This window comes from Melanostigma gelatinosum (assembly GCF_949748355.1).
Source record: "Melanostigma gelatinosum genome assembly, chromosome: 7".
Taxonomy (NCBI): Eukaryota; Metazoa; Chordata; class Actinopteri; order Perciformes; family Zoarcidae; genus Melanostigma; species Melanostigma gelatinosum.
Window position 1 is genome coordinate 34,247 of NC_136640.1, and position 25,754 is coordinate 60,000.

Here is a 25,754-nt window from a genome sequence, read left to right on the forward strand (position 1 = left end):
GACTCCAAGAGCTCAGTGTTCAGGTGTGAGGAACTGAAGTTTTAAAGCGCTCCTAATTGTGGATATTATGTGATACAGTATATTTACTTGGAGTCTGGTCATTTCATATTGAAGTTTGTTTTGTTATTAATAGTGTGATTCGGTTTGTAACCATTTGTATCTGTTTTTATGCTTCTTGGATATTAAATGGACTTAAACCTGCTGTTGTGTTTTGGAGGCGATTGAGAGCACATGGCTGCAGGGGGGGGGGGGCGATTTCTCTCTGTGTCCAAAAGATGTGGACCTAACACAGGTCACCATGGCAACCAGCAGCAGATGGATTTCACAGAGGGGGGGATGTGTGTGTGTGGGGGGAGGTGTGTGTCTGTGTGGGATATATGTATGTATGTGTGTGTGTGGGGGGGGGGATATGTGCGAGTGTGTGTGTGTGAGAATGTGTGTGTATGTGTATGTGTGTGTAATAACACACTGACCTGGTTACACAGATTTCCGGTGACAGTTCTTTCAAATAAAACGTTGGGATTCAACAGAACTTTATTGTTTTGTTATTTCTGACACCGAGTGCAAACTTTACTTCAAGTATTTTTACTACTAAGTACTACTGAGTACTACTTCACTGCCGCCCCTCCCCCTCGTAGACCAGACGTGATGACGTAAGGCTCCTCTGACACGTCACACGTAGGAGTGGAGTGAGCGAGGCTCTGTGTGTCCAGACCAGTTCAGACAGACACGGGAGTCCAGAAGAGTCCATACCAGTTCAGACAGAGACACAAGAGTCCAGCTGAAGCATGAGGTCAGTCTATTGATTTATTACGAATCAGTCCAACATCAGATCTATAATGTGTTTCTATCATTCAGGTTTAGTTGAGCTGTTTCTCTGTAAATTAAAGTTATTATAATGTATCATAACTCATTATAACGTATTGTACCGTATTATAACTCATAACTCATAACGTATTATAACTCATAACTCATAACGTATTATAACTCATTATAACGTATTATAACTCATTATAACGTATTATAACGTATTGTAACTCATAACGTAGTATAACATATTATAACTCATAACTCATTATTAATAATAATAATAATAATAGTTAATCATAATTACAATTAATAATATCTTACTGATCAGGGTGTTGGTGGTGCTCCTCCTCCCTCTGGTCCTCGATGCTCAAATGTTCGGTTCCCTGAAGTCTCCTCACTTCCCTGACTCGTACCCCAGAGAGACTGTTCTGCGGTGGAACCTCAGCGTTCCTGGCGGGTTCCAGATCAAACTGTCCTTCAGCCACTTTGACCTTGAGCCGTCCTACCTGTGTGAGTACGACTACATCAAGGTGAGACCGCACGGCATCATGGGTAGGATCTATACTGCACTCCTTCAATACACAAACCAAATGATTGTGATAATATATAACACTATAATACTACATATACACTCTGTATCATATATTAGACAATACTCTATCATACAAACATGTGCTGCCACCTACAAACACACATACACAGCTACACACACACACGATGTTACTCTCCACCACGGCAACTTTTTCCTCGACAACAAGCAGCTGCAACACACAGAGAGCAGCCTTCCCACAATGCACTGCTGTGTTTGTTTGACCTGCTGTTCATTGACTTTCAATGTAAACATCAGATAAACATGTGAACCTCTTAAGTTACTGACGGTCATAAGTTATCAACAATATTATTTGTATTGTTATTGGTAGTATTGTAAATTCTGATAATTATTATAAATAATTCGTTTTTTAAAGATAACTAGAGGTGAAGTCACTCCAGCAACAAATATCAGGAGACGTTTCTCCCAGAGACATTTCAATAAATTATTATATATCATCCATAAATGATTTTAACAAGAAAGTCTCAGTTTGTTCTAGTTTCATATATCTTACCTCTGTGGGTGGAGCAGAGCTCTGTTAGCTAACCACATCTCACCTGATGCGTTTCAACTGTTGTGTCCAGGTGGAGGCGGAGGGGGAGGAGCTTGCGTTGTTCTGTGGGCGGGTGCAGACGGACACGGAGGCGGTTCCGGCTCAGCGGATCATCACTTCCCCCAGAAACTCCCTGAGCCTCCTCTTCTCCTCAGACTTCTCCAACGAGGAGCGCTACTCCGGATTTGTGGCTCACTACAGCGCCGTGGGTGAGCAGCATAGAACCGGGGTTACAACCAGTGTTGCCAACTCCTCAGCAAGGAAAGTAGCTATTGGCCGTCCTAAAAGTCGCTAAATGACGTCATTGCCTAATTTGCATAATTGTTTCGAACGGTGGATTGCTCTCTCCAGGTGGGGACGGAGTGCCGACCTCAAGCGAAGGAGTTCAAGTATCTCGGGGTCTTGTTCAGAGTGAGGGTAAGATGGAGCGGGAGGTCGACAGGCGGATCGGTGCGGCTGCAGCAGTAAAGCAGGCGCTGCACCGGACCGTCTTGGTGAAGAGGGAGCTGAGCCGGAAGGCAAAGCTCTCAATGTACCATTCGGTCTACGTTCCTACCCTCACCTATGGTCACCAACTCTGGGTCGTGACCGAAAGGACAAGGTTGCGGCTACAAGCGGCCGAAATGAGCTTCCTCCGTAGGGTGGCCGGGCTCAGCCTTAGCGATAGGGTCAGGAGCTCGGTCATCAGGAGGGAACTTGGGAGTTGAGCCGCTACTCCTTCGCGTCGAAAGGAGTCAGCTGAGGTGGTTCAGCATCTAATCAGGATGCCTCCTGGACACCTCCCACTGGAGGTTTTCCAGGCACGTCCAACTGGGAAGAGAGTGGCTGGAGGGATTACATCTTCCAGCTGGCCTGGGAACGCCTCGGGATCCCCCAGAATGAGCTGGAACATGTTGCCGGTGAGAGGGAGGTCTGGGTCAGCCTGCTGCCACCGCGACCCAACCCCGGATAAGCAGAGGAAAATGGATGGATGGATGTTTCGAACTACAAATGAACTTTCTTCTGTTGATTTTTAATTTTGCCATTGAAAGAGGCCATCACTTCTTATGGACCACATTGTTAAATCCCCGTCATAACAGAGGCATTGTCAGCCCGTATACGCAGGAGTTTCTCTTTTTTAAAAGACATTCATTTACATCCCGCTCTGTAAGCCAGGGCGGGATCAGCGGCGGCTTTGCGCATGTGCGATTCATTTGCAGTCTGGACGCAGAGAGTGGGTCTCCTCTCTGCTCTGACTGCTGCTGGGACTTCTACACGAGGTTACTGTGAGACCGACCGCCTGTGAGTGCTTTGGGACAGTGGAGGGGCTCACGGCAGCACGGCCGCTGCTCGTTGAGGACAGTAACTGCAAAACGATACGTCCGTTCACGTCAGAGTCTCCAAAACACTAGAAGTCTCCAATAACACCAGAAAAAGTCGCTAGATTTATCGCTAGTCGCTCTTGACAAAAAGTCGGCAAGAAGATTTGGAAAGTCGCCAGATTCAGTGAGAAAGTCGCTAAGTTGGCAATACTGGTTACAACAGAGTGTGAGCAGCATAGAACCGGGGTTACAACGGAGTGTGAGCAGCTGAGTCTCATCTTTGGTCCCACAGTGTTCATGACTCACATTATCTACAGATAAGATGAACCAATGAGACGAGACGTCAACATGTCTTTTTGTCTCCGTCTCCTCAGACGTGGACGAGTGCAGCGAGCGGACTGACGAAGTCCTCCTCTGTGATCACCTCTGTCACAACTACATTGGGGGTTACTACTGCTCCTGTCGACACGGTTACCTGCTGCACTCTGACAACCGCACCTGTAGAGGTGAGGCTGCAGGTGATGAGACAGACAGAAGTCTGTCCTAGTCCCTTCAGGTCTCTGAAGCATTCACTTCTTACCTGGTTGATCACAATTGCTAACTGATGCTGAACAGAGGTAAAGCTCCGCCTGCTGACCAATCAGAGCTCGGCTCACGGATCGTTAGATAACAATATATAAATATAAAGATTTAAAGTCAAAATCCAAAATAATAGAAACTGGCAGCTTTTCAGGCATAAAGAGCTTGAGGTGAATTCCAGCAGCTGAACCAGATCACTGAGCCTCTTTATGAACTCTGGGGTTTATTCAGGTTCAGGTCTGGAGAAATACATTTCAATTAGAACTGATGTTCAACCATTCAAACTAAACATTTACCTGAAAAATACATTTATTTCCTGAATGTAATGATATAATGCTCATTGACCTTAATAAATAGTTTGTATTCCTTTAACTTGAACATATAAAAGTAATGTTACTTTTCTAATTATACAACGGTATTATAACATTTACAAAGTAGACATGTGAACGGACTAAAAGTAAAAGGTCTTGTGTGTGTAACTCTGACCTCTGTCTGACTGATAGCAGCTGCTGATTGGTGCTAAATATTTACATGTTTCTGTGTGGAGGAGTCTCTGTCTCTCAAGACCCCAATTAACTGGTGAGAACTGTGTCACTGACGGAAGCCAGAGTCAGGAACACACTCTCTCTCTCTCACACACACACACACACATGAATACATACATAAACACAAACACAAACATGCAACTGAATGCACATTACCTGCACATACCACTACCATGTATGTTTGCATGGTGGGAACACAGACACATCAACACACATGCACAAGTATATACACCACACACACACACACACTTTAGTTAATTGTATAACTCAATGTGATAAATCACACATATTCCTCAATCTGAACATGAGACTAACAGTTCTTACATCCTCACATCAGAAAATATAGAGCAAATCAGATCAATAGATGTGAACAGCATTACAACATAGTAAATAATATGATATGAATGAGACATTATGAGACATAATGAAACATATGACAGTAGTAACGGCAGTGGTAGCACTAATAAAAACAAAATAACAGCACCAGTGGATATAATAGAACAACAATGATAATAAAGGCGTTAACAGGAACAGAAATGAGAGTAATGATAATAATAATAATATTTATAATTATAATGTATCAAAGGGTTTGAGGTAAAACTGCAATCCACGGAAACCTGTGAGGAGAGAAAACACAAAGACTCTTTAATGAGCATTAATGAGACATGAATTCATAGAGAAGGAGAGAGAGAAGAGGAGAGAGGAGCTCAGTGGATCCTAGGAAGTCCTCTGTCCTATAAACCTGAACCACCCCAACTATAAACCTGAGCCAGCCCCAACTATAAACCTGAACCAGGCCTAACTATAAACCTGAGCCAGCCCCAACTATAAACCTGAGCCAGCCCCAACTATAAACCTGAGCCAGGCCTAACTATAAACCTGAGCCAGCCCCAACTATAAACCTGAGCCAGCCCCAACTATAAACCTGAACCAGCCCCAACTATAAACCTGAGCCAGCCCCAACTATAAACCTGAGCCAGCCATAACTATAAACCTGAGCCAGCCCCAACTATAAACCTGAGCCAGCCCCAACTATAAACCTGAACCAGGCCTAACTATAAACCTGAGCCAGCCCCAACTATAAACCTGAGCCAGCCCCAACTATAAACCTGAGCCAGCCCCAACTATAAACCTGAGCCAGGCCTAACTATAAACCTGAGCCAGCCCCAACTATAAACCTGAGCCAGCCCCAACTATAAACCTGAACCAGCCCCAACTATAAACCTGAGCCAGCCCCAACTATAAACCTGAGCCAGCCATAACTATAAACCTGAGCCAGCCCCAACTATAAACCTGAGCCAGCCCCAACTATAAACCTGAACCAGGCCTAACTATAAACCTGAGCCAGCCCCAACTATAAACCTGAACCAGGCCTAACTATAAACCTGAGCCAGCCCCAACTATAAACCTGAACCAGGCCCAACTATAAACCTGAGCCAGCCCCAACTATAAACCTGAACCAGCCCCAACTATAAACCTGAACCAGCCCCAACTATAAACCTGAACCAGCCCCAACTATAAACCTGAACCAGCCCCAACTATAAACCTGAACCAGCCCCAACTATAAACCTAAACCAGCCCCAACTATAAACCTGAACCAGCCCCAACTATAAACCTGAACCAGCCCTAACTATAAACCTGAACCAGCCGTAACTATAAACCTGAACCAGCCCTAACTATAAACCTGAACCAGCCCTAACTATAAACCTGAACCAGTCCTAACTATAAACCTGAACCAGCCCTAACTATAAACCTGAACCAGCCCTAACTATAAACCTGAACCAGCCCTAACTATCAACCTGAGCCAGCCCTAACTATAAACCTGAACCAGCCCTAACTATAAACCTGAACCAGCCCTAACTAACTATAAACCTGAGCCAGCCCTAACTAACTATAAACCTGAGCCAGCCCTAACTATAAACCTGAACCAGCCCTAACTATAAACCTGAACCAGCCCTAACTAACTATAAACCTGAACCAGCCCCAACTATAAATCTACTTTCACATAACTTATGAAGCTGGTTGAACACTCAAAGAGAAACTCTTGGTCTCGGCACTGGAGAAGATTCAACTGGCTGCAATCTGCAACCTCACCACTAGATGACGCCAAATCCTACACACTGAAGCTTTCACTACTCTGTGTGTGTGTGTGTGTGTGTGTGTCAGTGGAGTGCAGTGACGGTGTATTCAGGGAACGCTCCGGTGTTCTGAGCAGCGTAGATTTCCCGTCTCCGTACCCAAAGAGCTCAGAATGTTCGTACCGGATCGAAGTGGAGCCGGGCTTCAGGCTCCGCCTCCAGTTCGACCCCCGCTTCGACGTAGAAGACCACCCTGATGTCAGCTGCCCCTACGACCACGTCAAGGTGAGGACAGCACATACACTCCTGTACACACACACATACACCTGGTCTGTCAGCTGATCATCTGTCTCTCTGTGTGACCTGTCTGTGTGTCAGATCACAGCAGGACGCAGTGACTTTGGTCCGTTCTGTGGAGGTCGACCTCCAGGTGAGATTCAGACCGACAGCAACGTCGTCACCGTCTTCTTCCACAGCGACAACTCAGGAGAGAACCTGGGCTGGAGGATCACATACACATCTACAGGTAGGTACACACTGTACACACCTACAGGTAGATACACACTGTACACGACACCAGTGGTGGGCCGTCAGGGCCAGCAAGGCCTTCTCTGCTGGCCTAAACAGAATCACAAAGTTTAGCTATTTTATAATCTAATAATATTTGTTCATAAATACACATGTATGACAAATATTTTCCCCATTATCTTATGTTCTCATTGCACAGCTCCTGTCTTCCTCAGTTGCTCTGCTTCCAGTGCAGCTTGTTTTAAGTAGAGCTTTTATCCAATCAGATCTCACCTCTGTGTCTCTAGGTAGAACAGAGCCAGAGGCCTGCAGACTCAAGTGCATCCATGAGCACTTTAAGTGAACGGGGACGATATTGTTGATTGTCATAGTGTTCAACCAATCAGATCTTTAGTTTGACATGTTGGGCGTATTCTTTGACGTGTCAGAGCCTGCTAGCTGGCCTACAAGTACGTCAGCATTAACAGTTTTCAGGTGCAGCTCTGCAGTGAGGTGCAGCGTGCGCTGCGATTGGTTAGTGGGCGAGCGTGCAACATCTGTGGTCACATGTGCAAAGACAAATACAACTTTTCATGCTATTTTGCCCGCGGGCTACATATAAAGTGATTCCAAGCAACACAGACGCACACGGTGTCTTTGCTCCTTGTTTTCAGCATATTGCTTGTACAGCATTTAAACATGGTGACCCTGATTTACATTTTTATATTCTGAACAGTTTACCATTTTCTTTTAATTTGCGAACGTGACTATTGTGAACCGAAACCTAACTTGCCAGCAGGGCTTAGTCGGAGTAATGAGAGTTAAAATTGAAATATATGGAAGAAATTATGACATTTTAGCGTTTTGCTTGGTGTAGATCTTTTTTTTAAACCTAGCTTTGTTTTTGTAACACTCAATGGCTGAAGGAGGAGAAACAGATTTGTGAGTTGGGATTTAACCGGATTAAACTCTTTGTCAACAAAGAAAGGAGGATGGAGTTTGTCTTTAAGTGAACAGCATTTGGTAAGTCAACTGCATTTGTTTTCTTACATCTAATATCTGAATGGCGCCTGAGTGTGTAGCAGAATGTGTGTTGCTGCTGTTGTTTTCCCGTTAAGCTAGTTAGCGTAGCCTCCCAGAATACGTGCGGAGCCTCAGCTGTTTTTTTTTGTTTTTGTTCCGGTTCAGAGGTCACACAGTCCGTTGTCTTCTAAGTGAGCGCAGAAAACATTATATTTCCTACAATTTAAGCTTCTGCATTTTCCAAACGCACTACTGTTATTCAAACGTATTGTTCGGTTCGCAAGCCTCGTACCGAACGGTTTAATACGAATACGTGTATTGTTACACTCCTAGAAACGAATAATAACCGTAGCTGTGGTGTCATAATGAGGTTATTAGGAGGTGGTTCAGCTGCAGGACAGCAGTGAAGGCCCAGGTATAAAATGCACGGCCCGCAACTGCACACTACACGCATCTAGAGGTAGATACACGCATCTAGAGGTAGATACACGCATCTACAGGTAGATACACGCATCTACAGGTAGATACACAGTGTACACATCTACAGGTAGATACACACTATACATTAACACACACAAAGCAGTGAGTAGACTCTTAAAGTTCCTCAAAGGCTGTTATTTTGTCATGACAGGTAGTAAGTGTCGAGCACCTGAAACCCCGCCCAATGCCCTGCTGACTCCCGTCCAATCAGAATACTCCTTCAAAGACCATATCCTGGTCACCTGTTCACCTGGATTCACACTGTTGAAGGTAGAACACACCTGCGCTTATTGTGAAACACCACCAGGGTTATAATTGAATATATATCTTTTTAATCTGCAGTTTTAGGTTTGAAGTCTATGTGAAAGTTACTACAAAAACTGATTGACTGTAAAAACTACAGTACTACTACTGTTACAGGCCAGTGGTGGATAATAAATAAGTACATTTACTCCAGTACTCTACTTTGGTTCAATCCAATTAGTTTTATTCGCACAGCCTAAAATCACATGACAAACCTGAACCAGCCCCAACTATAAACCTGAACCAGCCCCAACTATAAACCTGAACCAGTCCCAACTATAAACCTGAACCAGCCCCAACTATAAACCTGAACCAGCCCCAACTATGAACCTGAGCCAGCCCTAACTATAATCCTGAGACAGCCCTAACTATAATCCTGAGCCAGCCCTAACTATAAACCTGAACCAGCCCCAACTATGAACCTGAGCCAGCCCTAACTATAATCCTGAGACAGCCCTAACTATAATCCTGAACCAGCCCTAACTATAAACCTGAGCCAGTCCTAACTATAAACCTGAACTAGCCCCAACTATAAACCTGAACCAACTATAAACCTGAACCAGCCCTAACTATAAACCTGAACCAGCCCTAACTATAAACCTGAGCCAGTCCCAACTATAAACCTGAGCCAGTCCCAACTATGAACCTGAGCCAGTCCCAACTATGAACCTGAGCCAGTCCTAACTATGAACCTGAGCCAGTCCTAACTATGAACCTGAGCCAGCCCCAACTATAAACCTGAACCAGCCCTAACTATAATCCTGAGCCAGCCCTAACTATAAACCTGAACCAGTCCTAACTATAATCCTGAGCCAGCCCTAACTATAAACCTGAACCAGTCCTAATTATAATCCTGAACCAGCCCTAACTATAAACCTGAGCCAGCCCTAACTATAATCCTGAACAGCCCTAACTATAAACCTGAGCCAGTCCTAACTATAAACCTGAACTAGCCCCAACTATAAACCTGAACCAGCCCTAACTATAAACCTGAACCAGCCCTAACTATAAACCTGAACCAGTCCCAACTATGAACCTGAGCCAGCCCTAACTATAATCCTGAGCCAGCCCTAACTATAAACCTGAACCAGTCCTAACTATAAACCTGAGCCAGCCCTAACTATAATCCTGAGCCAGTCCTAACTATATACCTGAGCCAGCCCCAACTATAAACCTGGGGTTAGGGTTAGGCCTGGCAGGGTTACAAACTGGGACTGATCTGATAAACAGGACTTAAACCAGTACATTGTTGTATTGGTTCTGGGTACTTCGACTACTACTGCTGCTGGCTTATCCTGTTAACAGGACGATGTTTCTTATCTTGTCCTGTGTCTTTGTCTCTTTGTGTCTCTGTGGTTCAGGATGGAGAGAATCTGGATCACTATCAGATGGACTGTCAGTCTGATGGATCGTGGAGTAGCAGTCCTCACTGTCAGAGTAAGAAATCATTCTGCAACATGTTAAACTTTAAGGGAAACATCTGTGTGATCAGATTCATTATTAAATCATTGCTAACACTAACATGTTCTTTCACTCAACAACAAGAAGGCAGCATTAACACATTCGATCACCGATACATTTCCTATATATTGGATCACCTATATATGGATATCAGCTTCACACATGTAGCTGGATTCTGCACTGAATGTGACCAACTAACTAAAGCATCAGTAGTTATCAGTGAAATATAGTGGTGGATCCCAAAGAGCTGACACGAGTCAACCAGTAACCAGTGACTGTATATAGTAACAGTATAGTAACTGTATATAGAAACTGGATATATAGCAAGCATCCAGTAACTGTATACAGTTATTGGATATATCGTTACTTTATATATAGTAACTGCAGCTGATATAGTTGCTGTATATAGTTTCTGTTACCGTTTATACAGTAACTGTACATAGTAACTGTATATAGGAACGGTATAACTGTTTATATCAGAGGTAGCCAACACGGTGCCTGCGGGTGTGGGGACCATGTGAGTCACCCGCAAGGCATGTTCTAAAAATAGTACTAGGTCCTCCCCATGGAGCTCCGTCTAAAAATTGTAGTTTCTGTTCTTTTTTAATCAAAAACACTTGCATTCATGTAGATTTTAAAAGAAAGAGGCCACCGCGCCGCACTAGGTTTTCAGGTTCCAAATGGCGGGCGCTTCCCGTTGGCACCGGACGCGCCGCGATCACACACCGTCGTCAGGTCTGTCAGTCCTCGGAACAGGCCGCGGGGCAACAACTCGTGGGTGGCGGGTAGAGGCGAGGCAACGCAGTACGATTGAAAAGGCCCAGACTAGAGGTTTGAACGCAGGCGCCCAAAGACGCTCGCGTGCCTCGGAGGGTTGGATCCTCCTCGGCTATAGACAAGACTTTTTACTAGTTTCTTCGTGGAGAAAAAGGTACCCAAAAAAAAGCTGGTGACTACAGACTACAGGCCGGCATTCAGGCTTCATTGCGCAATGCAAAGTTGACCCAGATTTCCCAAAATGTGGTGATTAGTACAAATGTAATAGGATTCATTTAAAAATGTGAAAGAGTTGATTTTTTTAATCTTACATAACTGATAGTGTTTAAACATGGGACAGAGTTCATGATTTGTTCAAACATGTTACGAAGGAAGTGATAGTATAAACGAGTCATGATGTGAAGATATGACAGTTAATTATTTTCAAAAAATTTATAGACGTGATAATTGTTACAAATATATAACAGGTGCGATTTTGAACAAAATACACAATCATTGTTAATAATTATTGTGAGGAATAATTAACATTGACATGTGATTAGACAGTCTCTTCACATATATCATTAAAAGGTGATCTGTGCAACTTTGTTATTCAGGAAGTTTGTATCAAACAAGTAGCCCTTCGTACTGCTCAGTACCCTTGAAGTAGCTCTCAGTTTCAAAAAGGTTGGTGACCCCTGGTTTATGTAGTAACGGTACATAGTAAATGTATGTATAATAACTGTTTAGTAACTATATATTTTTAACTGTACATAAAAACGAAAGAGTAACTGTACACAGTAGCTATATATAGTAACTGTGTATATATATATATATATATATATAGTAACTGTACAGAGTACCTGTATAGTTATTATATATATAGTAACTGTAGCATTAGACCTCAGATCAGGTTGAACTTAATGGTTTCCATCTCTTTCTCTCTAGAAACAGACTCTAGGAGGAGGTCTGTCCATCATCTTAACCAATCACAGTCGAGATTAGTCAGAGAGTGATTCTTATTGGCTGATAGCAAAACTGTAGGAACAGTTTATGTTTGTCAGTAGTTTTAGATTATTTTCTAATAAAACAAATTTAAAAAAGAATCTCCAGTCGTGTGTTTTTGTCAAACAATCTGTCGATCATAATAAAAATAATAATCAGATTTTAATACTGCCATGTTATCAGTGACATCACAGCAACACTCAGTCTTCTGATGATAAACTCTCAAGTTTGGATCAATGACATTTAGAGTTTGTTTCTACTTCTGTATCAACTCTGACAGGAAGTAGTCGTACCAGCAGAGCAGCTTTAAAACAGAACATCAAAGAGTCCTGTGATTTTAATATTATAGTTCATATCACATTAGAAATCATTAGGAATCATCTGCATAATGTATTAACATATGTAATGCTAAAATGAAAAATACTGTAAAAATGTAGCAGAAAGGACTTCTAAAATATATAAATGTGAGATTCATATTGAAAAGAATTGTCTGAATTTGGATACATTATATTCAAAATATAGATATCCATACAATATGTGTCACCATGTTTCAGTTATTAAGGACAATAGTTCCATCAAGTCTGCTCATTCTACCATCAAAGAGCTGCTGGGTCTTGTTCATTTAGTATTCATCACAGTTCCTCTCTCTTTCACAGCGGTGGATTGTGGGAGTCCGAAGTTGGTCGCGATGGCCAACTTGGTGTTTGGAAGTAAAGACAACAGCACACAGTTTGGATCGAGTGTTCAGTACGTCTGCAGGGAGGACAGCTTCCAGCTCAACAACAGCAACAGTAAGAGTATTATTCGCACAGCCTAAAATCACACGACAAACCTGATCCAACCCTAACTATAAACCTGAACCAGCCCTCACTAGAAACCTGAGCCAGTCCTAACTATAAACCTGAGCCAGTCCTAACTATAAACCTGAACCAGCCCTAACTATAAACCTGAACCAGCCCTGACTAGAAACCTGAACCAGCCCTAACTAGAAACCTGAACCAGCCCTCACTAGAAACCTGAGCCAGTCCTAACTAGAAACCTGAGCCAGTCCTAACTATAAACCTGAACCAGCCCCAACTATAAACCTGAACCAGCCCTAACTATAAACCTGAACCAGCCCTCACTAGAAACCTGAGCCAGCCCTCACTAGAAACCTGAGCCAGTCCTAACTATAAACCTGAACCAGCCCTAACTATAAACCTGAGCCAGTCCTAACTATAAACCTGAACCAGCCCTCACTAGAAACCTGAGCCAGTCCTAACTATAAACCTGAACCAGCCCTAACTATAAACCTGAGCCAGCCCTAACTATAAACCTGAGCCAGTCCTAACTATAAACCTGAACCAGCCCTAACTATAAACCTGAACCAGCCCTCACTATAAACCTGAGCCAGTCCTAACTATAAACCTGAACCAGCCCTAACTATAAACCTGAACCAGCCCTCACTAGAAACCTGAGCCAGTCCTAACTAGAAACCTGAACCAGCCCTAACTATAAACCTGAACCAGCCCTAACTATAAACCTGAACCAGTCCTAACTATAAACCTGAACCAGCCCCAACTATAAACCTGAACCAGTCCTAACTATAAACCTGAACCAGCCCTAACTATAAACCTGAACCAGCCCTAACTATAAACCTGAATCAGCCCTAACTATAAACCTGAACCAGCCCTAACTATAAACCTGAGCCAGTCCTAACTATAAACCTGAACCAGCCCTAACTATAAACCTGAACCAGCCCCAACTAAACCTGAACCAGGGTTAACTATGAACCTGAACCAGCCCTAACTATAAACCTGGGGTTAGGGTTAGGCCTGGCAGGGTTACTCTAAGAGTATTATGACTGTATTACTCAAAGTACTGAGTATAACATAGAAATGTCATAAAATCATATCGTATGTCAGAAAAGGTCATAGTACAATACGTCATAAAAAGTCATAGTGTTGTATGTCCAAACACGATATCTGTGTGTGCGGTAGGTCTCTACATCTGTGGGCCGAGTGGAGAATGGGTCAACTCGGAATCAGGAACAAGACTTCCGAGCTGTTTACCAGGTAACCTTCAATCTACCACATGATGTCATCTTCCTCATTGAAAGAGTGAATCCATGAGTTCATGATCGCTACTGAATATACATATACATCTATTGTAATGTCATGAGACGTTCCTAGGCCAAGGTACTTAACAAAAACAGGCAAAAATCAAAAACAGGCAAAAATCAAAGGTAATTCTCGTTATTCAAACTCAAAAAGTCCAAAACAAACAAAAAACGTCCAAGAGGAGGTAATGGTTCATTCAACTGAACAGTATTAAAAAAAACTCAACTTAGTGTGTCCTCGGTTTCACCGGCCACCGGGTCGTCTTCCTTTCAATCCTCCTCAGTCTGGCTCTGTACTTTTCTTTACGCCGTTCTCCAGTCCAGGTTAGTTCTTGGCTCTCCTTCCAGCCATGTGCTCTCCCTCCTCCTCTTCTCCTGCAGCTGTTAAGTCCTGCCTCAATCAGGTGGCTTCAACACCCACACCTTGGTGAGTGGTGAGGCCTTCTGGGAGCTGTAGTTTGAGCTTGGCCAGCCATTTTGTGATGTGGCTACTGATCATTAAAGGGAATGTAGCACCCATCTACCACCTGGCCCCTTCCCTTGTGATGCCACAATATATACATCTACTGAATACAGCTGACTGTTATTTTGATCCTTACTCACACTCTCACCTCATTACTCACGGCTGCTGCTAGATTTAGTCTTGGCTCGCTCATAGTGTCACACTAACTGCATCAACATCTGCACATATTATTCAAGGTTTACTAGGTTCAAAACTACCTGTTTAGCTTTACTAGGTCCAAAACTACCTCTTTAGGTTCACTAGGTCCAAAACTACCTGTTTAGGTTCACTAGGTCCAAAACTACCTGTTTAGCTTTACTAGGTCCAAAACTACCTCTTTAGGTTCACTAGGTCCAAAACTACCTGTTTAGCTTTACTAGGTCCAAAACTACCTCTTTAGGTTCACTAGGTCCAAAACTACCTCTTTAGGTTCACTAGGTCCAAAACTACCTGTTTAGCTTTACTAGGTCCAAAACTACCTGTTTAGCTTTACTAGGTCCAAAACTACCTCTTTAGGTTCACTAGGTCCAAAACTACCTGTTTAGGTTCACTAGGTCCAAAACTACCTGTTTAGCTTTACTAGGTCCAAAACTACCTCTTTAGGTTCACTAGGTCCAAAACTACCTGTTTAGCTTTACTCTGTCCAAAACTACCTGTTTGGCTTTACTAGGTCCAAAACTACCTCTTTAGGTTTACTAGGTCCAAAACTACCTGTTTAGCTTTACTAGGTCCAAAACTACCTCTTTAGGTTTACTAAGTCCAAAACTACCTCTTTAGTTTTACTAGGTCCAAAACTACCTGTTTAGGTTTACTAAGTCCAAAACTACCTCTTTAGGTTTACTAAGTCCAAAACTACCTCTTTAGTTTTACTAGGTCCAAAACTACCTGTTTAGGTTTACTCAGTCCAAAACTACCTCTTTAGCTTTACTAGGTCCAAAACTACCTGTTTAGGTTCAGAAAAACATCATTGGTTGGGTTCAAAGAAGAACATTAATCCTGGAAGTTATCTCAGGGGTTATAAAGAAGTTTGTGTCTGTCCAGCAGTACATTAAACAGTACACTAAACAGTACATTAAACTACACCAAACAGTACATTAAACAGTCTGTCTCCGTGTGTCTTCCAGCCTGCGGTCAGCCGTCCCGGTCCTTCCCCCCTCTGGTGAAGCGGATCGTGGGAGGTCTCCGGTCCGAGCCCGGCCTGTTCCCGTGGCAGGTTCTGCTTAGTGTGGAGGATCTGTCCCGTGTCCCCGAGGACCGCTGGTTCGGTTCTGGGGCCCTGCTGTCCCAGTCCTGGGTCCTTACAGCAGCCCACGTCCTGAGGTCTCAGAGGAGGGACACCAGCGTCGTCCCCGTTGCCCCGGAACACGTCAAGGTCTTAACTTCTATATTTTAATTTAATATTAATTTGACATTTCCACGAATATTTTGATTCGTTTTAACATTATTTAATATTGGAGGTCGAGATATTTCCAACAACCTGGTCATTAAAGTTTGATATGATGTGTAAACATAAATATGAACGCTTCTTTCCAATTGGCTGGCTTTGCTACATAAGCCCGCCTTCTGTGACCATCTGACCAATCTGTATGCTGATTACATTATGTGGTCATGTGACCCAGTTTAACTATTGCAACCAGTTTAAATAGTAAAACTAGTATAACCAGTCCATGTAATTCAGGTGTTTCTGGGTCTCCATGACGCTGCAGACAAACGTCTGGCCACCAACCGTTCGGTGAAAATAATCTTCCTCCACCCGAACTTCCAACCGGACAACTACAACAATGACATCGCTCTGCTGAGGCTGGAAGAGCAGGTGGAGTTCACCGAGTTCATCCGGCCTGTGTGTCTGCCTCCACCTAGAAACCAGGTACAAGTACTACTACTACTGTATGATACCACGTCTGTGTGCCTCCACCTAGAAACCAGGTACAAGTACTACTAGTACTACTAGGATAAGACTCTCCCCCTTCACCTCTCCCTCTGTTTCAGGATGACCCCCCCTCACCTCTCCCTAACTCTTTGGGTGTAGTTGCTGGGTGGGGGATCTCCAATCTCAACACCTCCTCCTCCAGTGACCCTGAGATGACGTCTGACCTCTTGCAGTACGTAAAGCTGCCGGTGGTCTCTCAGGACGAGTGTGAGGGGAGCTACGCCTCACGCTCCGTGAGCTACAACATCACCCACAACATGTTCTGCGCTGGTTTCTTGGAGGGCGGGAGGGACACCTGTCTGGGGGACAGCGGGGGGGCGTTTGTGATGGAGGACGGGGTCAGCAGGAGGTGGGTGGTGTTTGGGTTGGTGTCCTGGGGGGGGCCGGAGGACTGTGGGAGTCAGAGGGTCTATGGAGTCTACACCAGAGTGGCTAATTATGTGGAGTGGATCCAGAAGCACCTTCAGACTGCCCCCTGGTGGTGAGACAGGTGGTGAGACGGGTGGTAACTGACGTTAGTTTGTTACTGGTTTATTATTGTTAGTTACTGGTTTGTTATTGTTTCTTACTGGTTATATACTGGTTTGTTTGTTGTTACTAAAACATTATTTCTTTATTGTACTTTGGTCATACATTGTACTTCCTCACTACTGTGTTGTATATTTGTACACTCTTTTGTATGAATTAAAGCTGCACCATATTGGAAAAAACTGACATTGCAATATTTTCTTTTCAGCAATTTGAAAAATACAGTGAGTCACTTTTGTGCTCCAATAAACATTTTAATCATAAAGATAGTGGTTTTATTGATATGAATGAATGTCGTGATATGAATGAATGTATTGATATGAATGCTCACCCACAGACTCTTATAAACACAGTTTTCTTTTGCAAAGAACATCTCCGAGTTGTTTCGTCACAAGTTTGTGTATTTTACAGAAGATATTCAGAAAATAGAAAACAAACAACTATCATTGTAATATACTTTGACTTGGTTCTGCTATTATGTATTAAATATCAAACAAGGATAAAACATAAACAAACGTTTATGCTGAAATGAAAAAGAACCAATGAGAAGCAGAGAGGAACCAGCTGATGGATGTAGAACCTGATGTTTCGTGTTCAACTATTAAAGTCTTAATTTGGATCCTTTTGCTTTCAATTTGAAAAACGAAAAAGAAAAAAGATAATTTCAGTCTGTTTGTCTCAACTCTCGGTACCGTTCAGGTCCAGTCTCTCCATGGTGTCTCGGATCCAGTTCAGGAAGTTCCCCAGTCGGGTATAAACTCCGTACTTCCCCTTTGCAGCACATTTCTCTCCCCAGCTCACCACTCCGGTCAGAAACCAGGTCCCTCTGTAGTTCACCACGAACGGTCCTCCACTGTCTCCACTGCAGGCATCCATCCCGACATCATGGTAACCGGCACAGAACATGTTGTCTGTGACCACCTGGGGGATGGACGGAGACAGTGACATCATCTACACACATGACATCATCATCTACACAAATTACATCATTAAAGGCTTCACAAAATATCTATTTCGTACTACAGTGTGTACAGTAGAGGGTAAAGTGTGTACCCTCTGATCACCTGTTCAGTGGAGGCGGTACAGTCTCTGTAGCTGACCACTGGGAGCGTGACCTTCCTGAGGAAGCGGGAGGAGGACCTTCCCCGGTAGTGAGTGAGTCCCCAGCCCGTCACCACGCCCCGGTTCTCCTCCTAAACACACAAACACAGACTGTCCCTCTCCATGCAGACTGGAAACCATCAGTGTCTTAAATAGAATTACCTGCAGCAGGTATCTGGACAGGTGGGGGTCGGGGAGGCAGGCGGGGACGGCGGTGGGGCTCCTGACGACGGGCTTGTCGAGGTACAGCAGAGCGATGTCGCTGTCGAAGGTGAAGGAGTGGAAGTGAGGATGGACGAAGACCTTCTGAACCTTGATCACCTGCTCCCCTGGATCAGGACGTCGTTTATCATAATCACCTGAATACAAAGACGTTATTCATCGTTCAGAGAATCGTTCGTGCACAAACCAGGAACACCAACACACATGTGGTCACCTATGGTAACGTGGTCCGCAGTCTCCTCCAGGCAGTGAGCAGCAGAGACCACCCAACGGTCAGAGACCAGAGTCCCTCCACAGAAACCATACCCATCAGACCTGCAGACCAGAACCTAACCACACACACACACACACACACACACACAGTACACTATGTTAAAGTAAACATTAAAGCTGATTTAAATATGTGTAAAATGAATGAATGTTGATCCAGAATGTCTGATCACCTGCCAGGGACTCCCTCCTGGTCTCTCCAGGACTCCACCCACGATACGACCAGTGACCTCCTCTCCTCCTCCTTCCTCCCCCCTCAACTGGGTCTCATTGCCCCCCCTTTGTCCAGACGTTGAGTTCACCATCACCAGCTCCTCCTCCGTCTCAGTAACGTTCAGTTCAACCAGCCAGCTCTCGGTGACGTTGTCGTTCATCATTGTGACATTGAGCAGAGAACGACTTCGGTATGAAGAGGACCAGACTCTGTGCTGACCACAAGGAAACGACACTGGACCAGAAACACACCGCGATGTTACTACACACCGTGAGCTACACTAAACACTGTGACGTACAGTAAACACCGTGACGTACAGTAAACACCGTGAGGTTACTAAACACCGTGAGGTATGGTAAACACTGTGAGGTTACTAAACACCGTGAGGTATGGTAAACACCGTGAGGTTACTAAACACCGTGAGGTATGGTAAACACCGTGAGGTATGGTAAACACCGTGAGGTATGGTAAACACGTGAGGTTACTAAACACCGTGAGTTTACTAAACACCGTGAGGTACAGTAAATACCGTGAGGTTACTAAACAACGTGAGGTATGGTAAACACGTGAAGTTACTAAACACGTGTGGTTACTAAACACCGTGAGGTACAGTAAATACCGTGAGGTTACTAAACAACGTGAGGTATGGTAAACACCGTGAGGTTACTAAACACCGTGAGGTATGGTAAACAACGTGAGGTTACTAAACACCGTGAGGTATGGTAAACACCGTGAGGTTACTAAACACCGTGAGGTATGGTAAACACCGTGAGGTTACTAAACACCGTGAGGTTACTAAACACCGTGAGGTATGGTAAACACCGTGAGGTTACTAAACACCGTGAGGTTACTAAACACCGTGAGGTATGGTAAACACCGTGAGGTTACTAAACACCGTGAGGTATGGTAAACACCGTGAGGTTACTAAACACCGTGAGGTTACTAAACACCGTGAGGTTACTAAACACCGTGAGGTTACTAAACACCGTGAGGTACGGTAAACACCGTGAGGTACGGTAAACACCGTGAGGTATGGTAAACACCGTGAGGTTACTAGACACCGTGAGGTTACTAAACACCGTGAGGTACAGTAAACACCGTGAGGTACAGTAAACACCGTGAGGTTACTGTAGCGGCAATCTTCCCTCCATCCGATAGTCCACATTGCCACTACTGTTACAGTCTGGGTTTGGCAATAAGCTTGACACGTAATGAATCTTCGTAGGCAGTAGCTTCATTTAAACAGGTTTACTGAACAAAATAAAGTTACAAGATACATTCTTTGCTCAACTTGTCACAGCGTTAGCACAACGGTCAAACAACTATGTTGCTCCGCAGACTGAATAACCTCAACTGAGGGCTGTTGGCTGTGACGTAGTCAGTAATGCAACTAAAGGAGCATTTCCACATGTTTGTTACACAAATCACTTAAGACATCTTACTAAGCCTCATATGGCTCTTACAGTTACTAAACACTGTGAGGTTACTAAACACCGTGAGGTACAGTGAACACCGTGAGGTACAGTAAACACCGTGAGGTTACTAAACACCGTGAGGTACAGTAAACACCGTGACGTTACTAAACACTGTGAGGTATAGTAAACACCGTGAGGTTACTAAACACGTGAGGTATAGTAAACACCGTGACGTACAGTAAACACAGTGAGGTTACTAAACACAGTGAGGTATGGTAAACACCGTGAGGTTACTAAACACAGTGAGGTTACTAAACACCGTGAGGTATGGTAAACACGTGAGGTTACTAAACACCGTGAGGTTACTAAACACCGTGAGGTACAGTAAATACCGTGAGGTTACTAAACAACGTGAGGTATGGTAAACACGTGAAGTTACTAAACACGTGTGGTTACTAAACACCGTGAGGTACAGTAAATACCGTGAGGTTACTAAACAACGTGAGGTATGGTAAACACGTGAGGTTATTAAACACGTGTGGTTACTAAACACCGTGAGGTATGGTAAACACCGTGAGGTTACTAAACACCGTGAGGTTACGAAACACCGTGAGGTATGGTAAACATGTGAGGTTACTAAACACCGTGAGGTTACTAAACACCGTGAGGTATGGTAAACACCGTGAGGTATGGTACACACGTGAGGTTACTAAACACCGTGAGGTATGGTAAACACCGTGAGGTATGGTAAACACCGTGTGGTTACTAAACACGTGAGGTTACTAAACACCGTGAGGTATGGTAAACACGTGAGGTTACTAAACACCGTGAGGTATGGTAAACACCGTGAGGTTCCTAAACACCGTGAGGTATGGTAACACCGTGAGGTTACTAAACACCGTGAGGTGTGGTAAACACCATGAGGTATGGTAAACACCGTGTGGTATGGTAAACACCGTGAGGTTCACTACTTACCGTGAGGTACACTACACCCTGTGAGACAGTAACTGTTATAACCTGGGTTCTATGAGTGTTACCTGTCTTGGAGCAGCTTTGTCCATCTTCCTCCAGTCTGAATCCATCAGCACAGCCACACTGGACTCCAGCGCCCCCCCGCTGATCTCTGCAGTACTGCATGCAGCCGCCGTTTCTATAGCGACACTCCACCACCGCTACAGACAAGATTCCTTTGTTCACACTTTGTTGCCATAGTAACCACAGACCACAGTCGTTTCTGTGGTTATTAATTTGAAATGTTGACTCCTTCCATATATATATATTTATTAGTGGTGGGCAACGATTACAATGTTTAATTGTGATTAATCTGATTGTTATGGCAAAGTTCAATAATGAATTCAAAAGTAGTGTATTGTGCACTTTTATTTTAAAGTGCTGCTCTATGAACAACAGCTGAATAACATTGTGTGTGAACACTTCAAACACATCAGGTTGTTGTTAGCAGCAGTGTTCTCTTCACACAGCAGCAGTTCTATCTCTTCTATATCTGTGCTCAGTGTGTGACTGTGTGTGAAACGTTCCACTGCTGTGAACAGAACAACATGTTTCACACGTTCATCTACATGTGTGTGTTGAGTCTTCATCACAGTCGGAGCATGTGATGCAGCTCTACTCTTCATCACTATGATGCAGCTCTACTCTTCATCACTATGATGCTGTACATATACATATATATATATACACATATACACATATATATATACATACACATATATATATACACATATATATACGTATACATATATACACATATATATATACGTATACATATACATATATATATACATATATATATATATACGTATACATATACATATATATATATACTGTGGCAGCCGGAGGGGCAACCCCAGAGGGGCAGTGATAGAGGGACGATATTGCCTGACATGGAGGCGGAGCCCCCATGTCAGGGAAGGGAAAAGAGCGCCAAACCACCATCAGCCCAACAAGCAACACCTGAGGAGGAGAGACGAGGGAGCGACCACACCCTATCAGAGGAGGAGGAGGGGACTACAAAAGGGCCCAGGCAACAGGAAACCGGGAGAGAGTAGGAGTGGAAGAGGAAGCAGAAGAAGTAGCTAAACAGAGAAACCCTTGGAGAAGACTGCCTTACCCCTGGATCACCCTGGAACGTCTGACTACCCGCCCGGCTCACGACCCCTGCCTGTACGACTACCCTGCTCCTGCCCGCGCCCTGGACCGTCTGAGGAATACCCGCTGTGCACCGACCCGTGGAATTGGACCCCGACCCTCCCTCTGGAAAACGGACATTGTGTTCTTGAGTGTCTATCCTACCTCTTTCCCCTCTCTACCTTCAGTAAAAACCTCACTTGAACCGTTTATCTGCCGACTGGTTGTGTTTATTGGTCAGTGTTGTCGTGAAACCCCCAGTCCACCCCGGGGGCTGTCACAACTTGGTGGAGAATGTGGGCACTACCCGGTTCTGGCAACGCTGACCGATAGACCAACCGACCCAGTAAGCATGGCCACCCCGGTGCCATTTCAAGAGCTGCTAGCGGGGCTAATCGCTAGCAACCAAGAAACCCAAAAGCGCCACGAACAAGCCATGCAAATACAAATGCAAATCCTCCAATCCCAGCAGCAACAACAATACCAACAGCAAAGCCAAATGGAGAAATATATGGAATTGCAAACAGAACGCGCGGAGGCCATGCAAAGCGAAATCAAGGGCATGTTACAGAACCAACAGGAGCAACATACCGTGGAGAGAGCCAATCCAGCGCGCTTCCTGCTCAAACAAACGGCAGCGGACGATGTTGAAGTTTTTTTCCAAATATTCCAGACAACGGCACTCCGCGAGAAATGGCCAGAAGATCACTGGGCAGAGTTAATAGCCCCCTTTTTGATCAATGAAACGCAGGTAACGTATCAGGACTTAGAGCGCGCTGGAAAAGTTGACTTCCGGGTTTTGAAAGCGGAAGCGTTACAGCGATGCGGGGTCACGCTGTTCTTAAAGGCCCAACGATTTCATGACTGGTCATATGACGCCTCACTTTCTCCGCGAGCCCAGATGCATGAGATAAAAAGGATCACGACGGCCTGGCTACACGCAGAGCCAACCGAGGTGTCGCCCACCGATCGCGTGGTCATGGACAAATACATCCGATCACTCCCGTATGAGGCAAAAAAATTGGCAGGCCAGAGAAACCCCCGAAACATCGAGGACCTGGTGGAAATAATGGAGGGTTACCAAGCCGCACAAGCTTTAGTGCGTGGGGGAAGAAACCAGACATTAGAGGGGCCCACCCGCAAAGAAAAAATTAAAACGGAGGAAAATAAATATGTGTCTCCCTCCTTCCCCCCAGGCTTTCCCCGACGTCGGCCGGCGTTTGGACAGGAAGAGAGGAGGTGCTACCACTGCGGCGAGATCGGGCACATCGCCTGGGGATGCCCTCACCGCCAGGACGCGCCCATGCCCACGGCCAGTGAGGGGAGTCGCCCATGCGGTTTGATTACAGGATGCTGGGCCACTCACGAGGACCACATGCCCCTCACCCCGGTCAAAGTCAACGGCCGCGACGCCTCAGCGATGGTGGACTCCGGGAGCGCCATTACATTGGTGAGACCCACGTATGCTCAGTACCCGCTCCTAACCGGCACCCGAGCGGTCACGTGCATCCATGGGGAGACCCGCGAATACCCCACCACCGCCCTAGAGATCTACACGACAAGGGGTAGATACATCGGCACTGCAGGAGTCGTGGAAGGACTCCCCGTAGAGGTGCTCGTCGGCCGAGACCTGCCCGTGTTCCAGGAGCTTTGGCGCAGCCTGGTGGTGAAACCAGGTACGACCCCTCCCCGAAAATACAAAAAAAAAGCCATCTGTGGGCTGGGGGAGGAGATCTCCACCGATCCCCTATCGGAAGGAGTCGCCAGTGCCGTGGCCCGGGCGTTGGTGGAGGCCACCCAACCCAACCCCGATGACGTCTATGCCACAGCCATCGAGAACGACGGACCCTCCAGCCCCAGTGAGCCCGAAGGAGAGGCGCCGCCCATCCCCGAGGAAGCAGATACCCCCTCCCTCGACGAAGAGGAGCTGGCCGGGCTGTTTCCCCAGGACCCGGAGGAGCCCATCTTACCCGGGCCCCTCACAGGGAGGTTTGGGACGGCCCAGTTGGAGGACCCCAACCTAGCCAACGCCCTTCGGCAGGTGGCCGCCGTAGACGGACGACCACTGGACGGGGTAAGAGACCTCCCTCCCACACATTTCGCCATATATAACGGGCTCCTATACCAGGTAGTAATGAGGGACGGGGCCCCCCTCAGGTTGTTACTGGTGCCACGTCCTTTTATACCCTCTGTCCTACAGTTAGCCCACTCCCATCTCCTAGGTGCCCATCTAGGAGTGGAGAAAACCCTGGAAAGGGTGAGGGCCAGGTTCCACTGGCCCGGAATAAAAAAGGCCATCGAAGATTACTGCCGGAGCTGCCCCGAATGTCAACAAGTGGCCCCACAACCCCATCACAGAAACCCGCTGGTGCCCCTGCCGATCATCACCGTCCCCTTCAGCAGGATCGGGATGGACCTAGTGGGGCCCCTACCCAAGACCAACAGGGGACACAGGTACATCCTGGTTATTGTTGATTACGCCACCCGGTATCCCGAAGCCATCCCCCTACGCTCCATGGCCACCAAGGGCATAGCCAGGGAGCTTGTGATGTTGTTTTCCAGGGTCGGAATACCGGAGGAGATTCTCACCGACCAAGGGACCCCGTTCATGTCTAGGATCATGAAGGACCTGTGTGGCATGCTGAAGGTGACCCAACTGAGGACGTCGGTGTATCACCCCCAAACGGACGGCCTAGTCGAGAGATTCAACCAGACACTGAAAAAAATGCTGAAAAAGACCATGGACCAGGACGGTAAGAATTGGGACCAACTGCTGCCATTCCTTATGTTCTCCATTAGAGAGGTGCCCCAGGCGTCTACAGGATTCTCGCCCTTCGAGCTCCTGTACGGTCGACGACCCCGGGGACTACTCGACCTGGCCAAGGAAGCCTGGGAACACCAACCCTCCCCCTACCGCACCATGGTGGACCACGTCGAGGAGATGAGGGTGAGGATGGCATCACTCTGGCCCATAGTCCGAGAACACATGGCCGAGGCACAGGCGGCCCAAGCCCGCGTGTACAACCGGGGAACACAACCCCGAGTGTTTAACCCAGGGGATCGGGTGTTGGTCCTGGTGCCCACGGCGGAATGTAAGTTTTTAGCCCGATGGAGGGGACCGTATGAAATTATGGAAAAATTGGGGCCGGTAAACTACCGAGTCAGGCAACCAGGTCGAAGGCACCCGACGAAGATCTATCATGTTAACCTTCTCAAGAAATGGGTGAGTAGGGATGCCATGCTCTGTTTCTCTCTCTCTACAACCCCAGGAAAAACGGAGCCCGTCGAGGTACCCGTGGGAGAAGAGTTGACCCCCCGGCAGAAGCAGGACGTCCG

General features: G+C 45.6%; 2 protein-coding genes across 2 annotated transcripts in view; one reads left to right on the forward strand and one right to left on the reverse strand.

The window, feature by feature from the left end:
• Window positions 1-788: 788 nt before the first annotated feature.
• On the forward strand, window positions 789-17,005 carry masp1 (MBL associated serine protease 1; the record flags this gene model as incomplete). The annotated part of the gene is made up of 13 exons (XM_079271500.1): window positions 789-793; window positions 1,139-1,340; window positions 1,984-2,161; window positions 3,628-3,759; window positions 6,544-6,740; window positions 6,834-6,985; window positions 8,621-8,735; window positions 10,130-10,205; window positions 12,647-12,781; window positions 13,970-14,044; window positions 15,715-15,962; window positions 16,269-16,457; window positions 16,580-17,005. The coding sequence occupies 13 exons, from the start codon at window positions 789-791 to the stop codon at window positions 17,003-17,005; spliced, it is 2,130 nt and encodes a 709-aa protein (XP_079127626.1).
• Window positions 17,006-17,516: 511 nt separating this feature from the next.
• Window positions 17,517-25,754, reverse strand: part of LOC306779887 (coagulation factor IX) — a gene marked incomplete at its 5' end in the record, with an annotated part of 14,326 nt that continues 6,088 nt past the window's right edge. Inside the window, 6 exons of the mRNA XM_079271970.1 lie at window positions 17,517-17,969; window positions 18,113-18,241; window positions 18,312-18,508; window positions 18,586-18,700; window positions 18,815-19,089; window positions 21,308-21,442. Coding sequence (XP_079128096.1) covers window positions 17,727-17,969; window positions 18,113-18,241; window positions 18,312-18,508; window positions 18,586-18,700; window positions 18,815-19,089; window positions 21,308-21,442 — 1,094 coding nt within the window. The 3' untranslated portion in view covers window positions 17,517-17,726. The remainder of the gene's footprint in view (window positions 17,970-18,112; window positions 18,242-18,311; window positions 18,509-18,585; window positions 18,701-18,814; window positions 19,090-21,307; window positions 21,443-25,754) is intronic.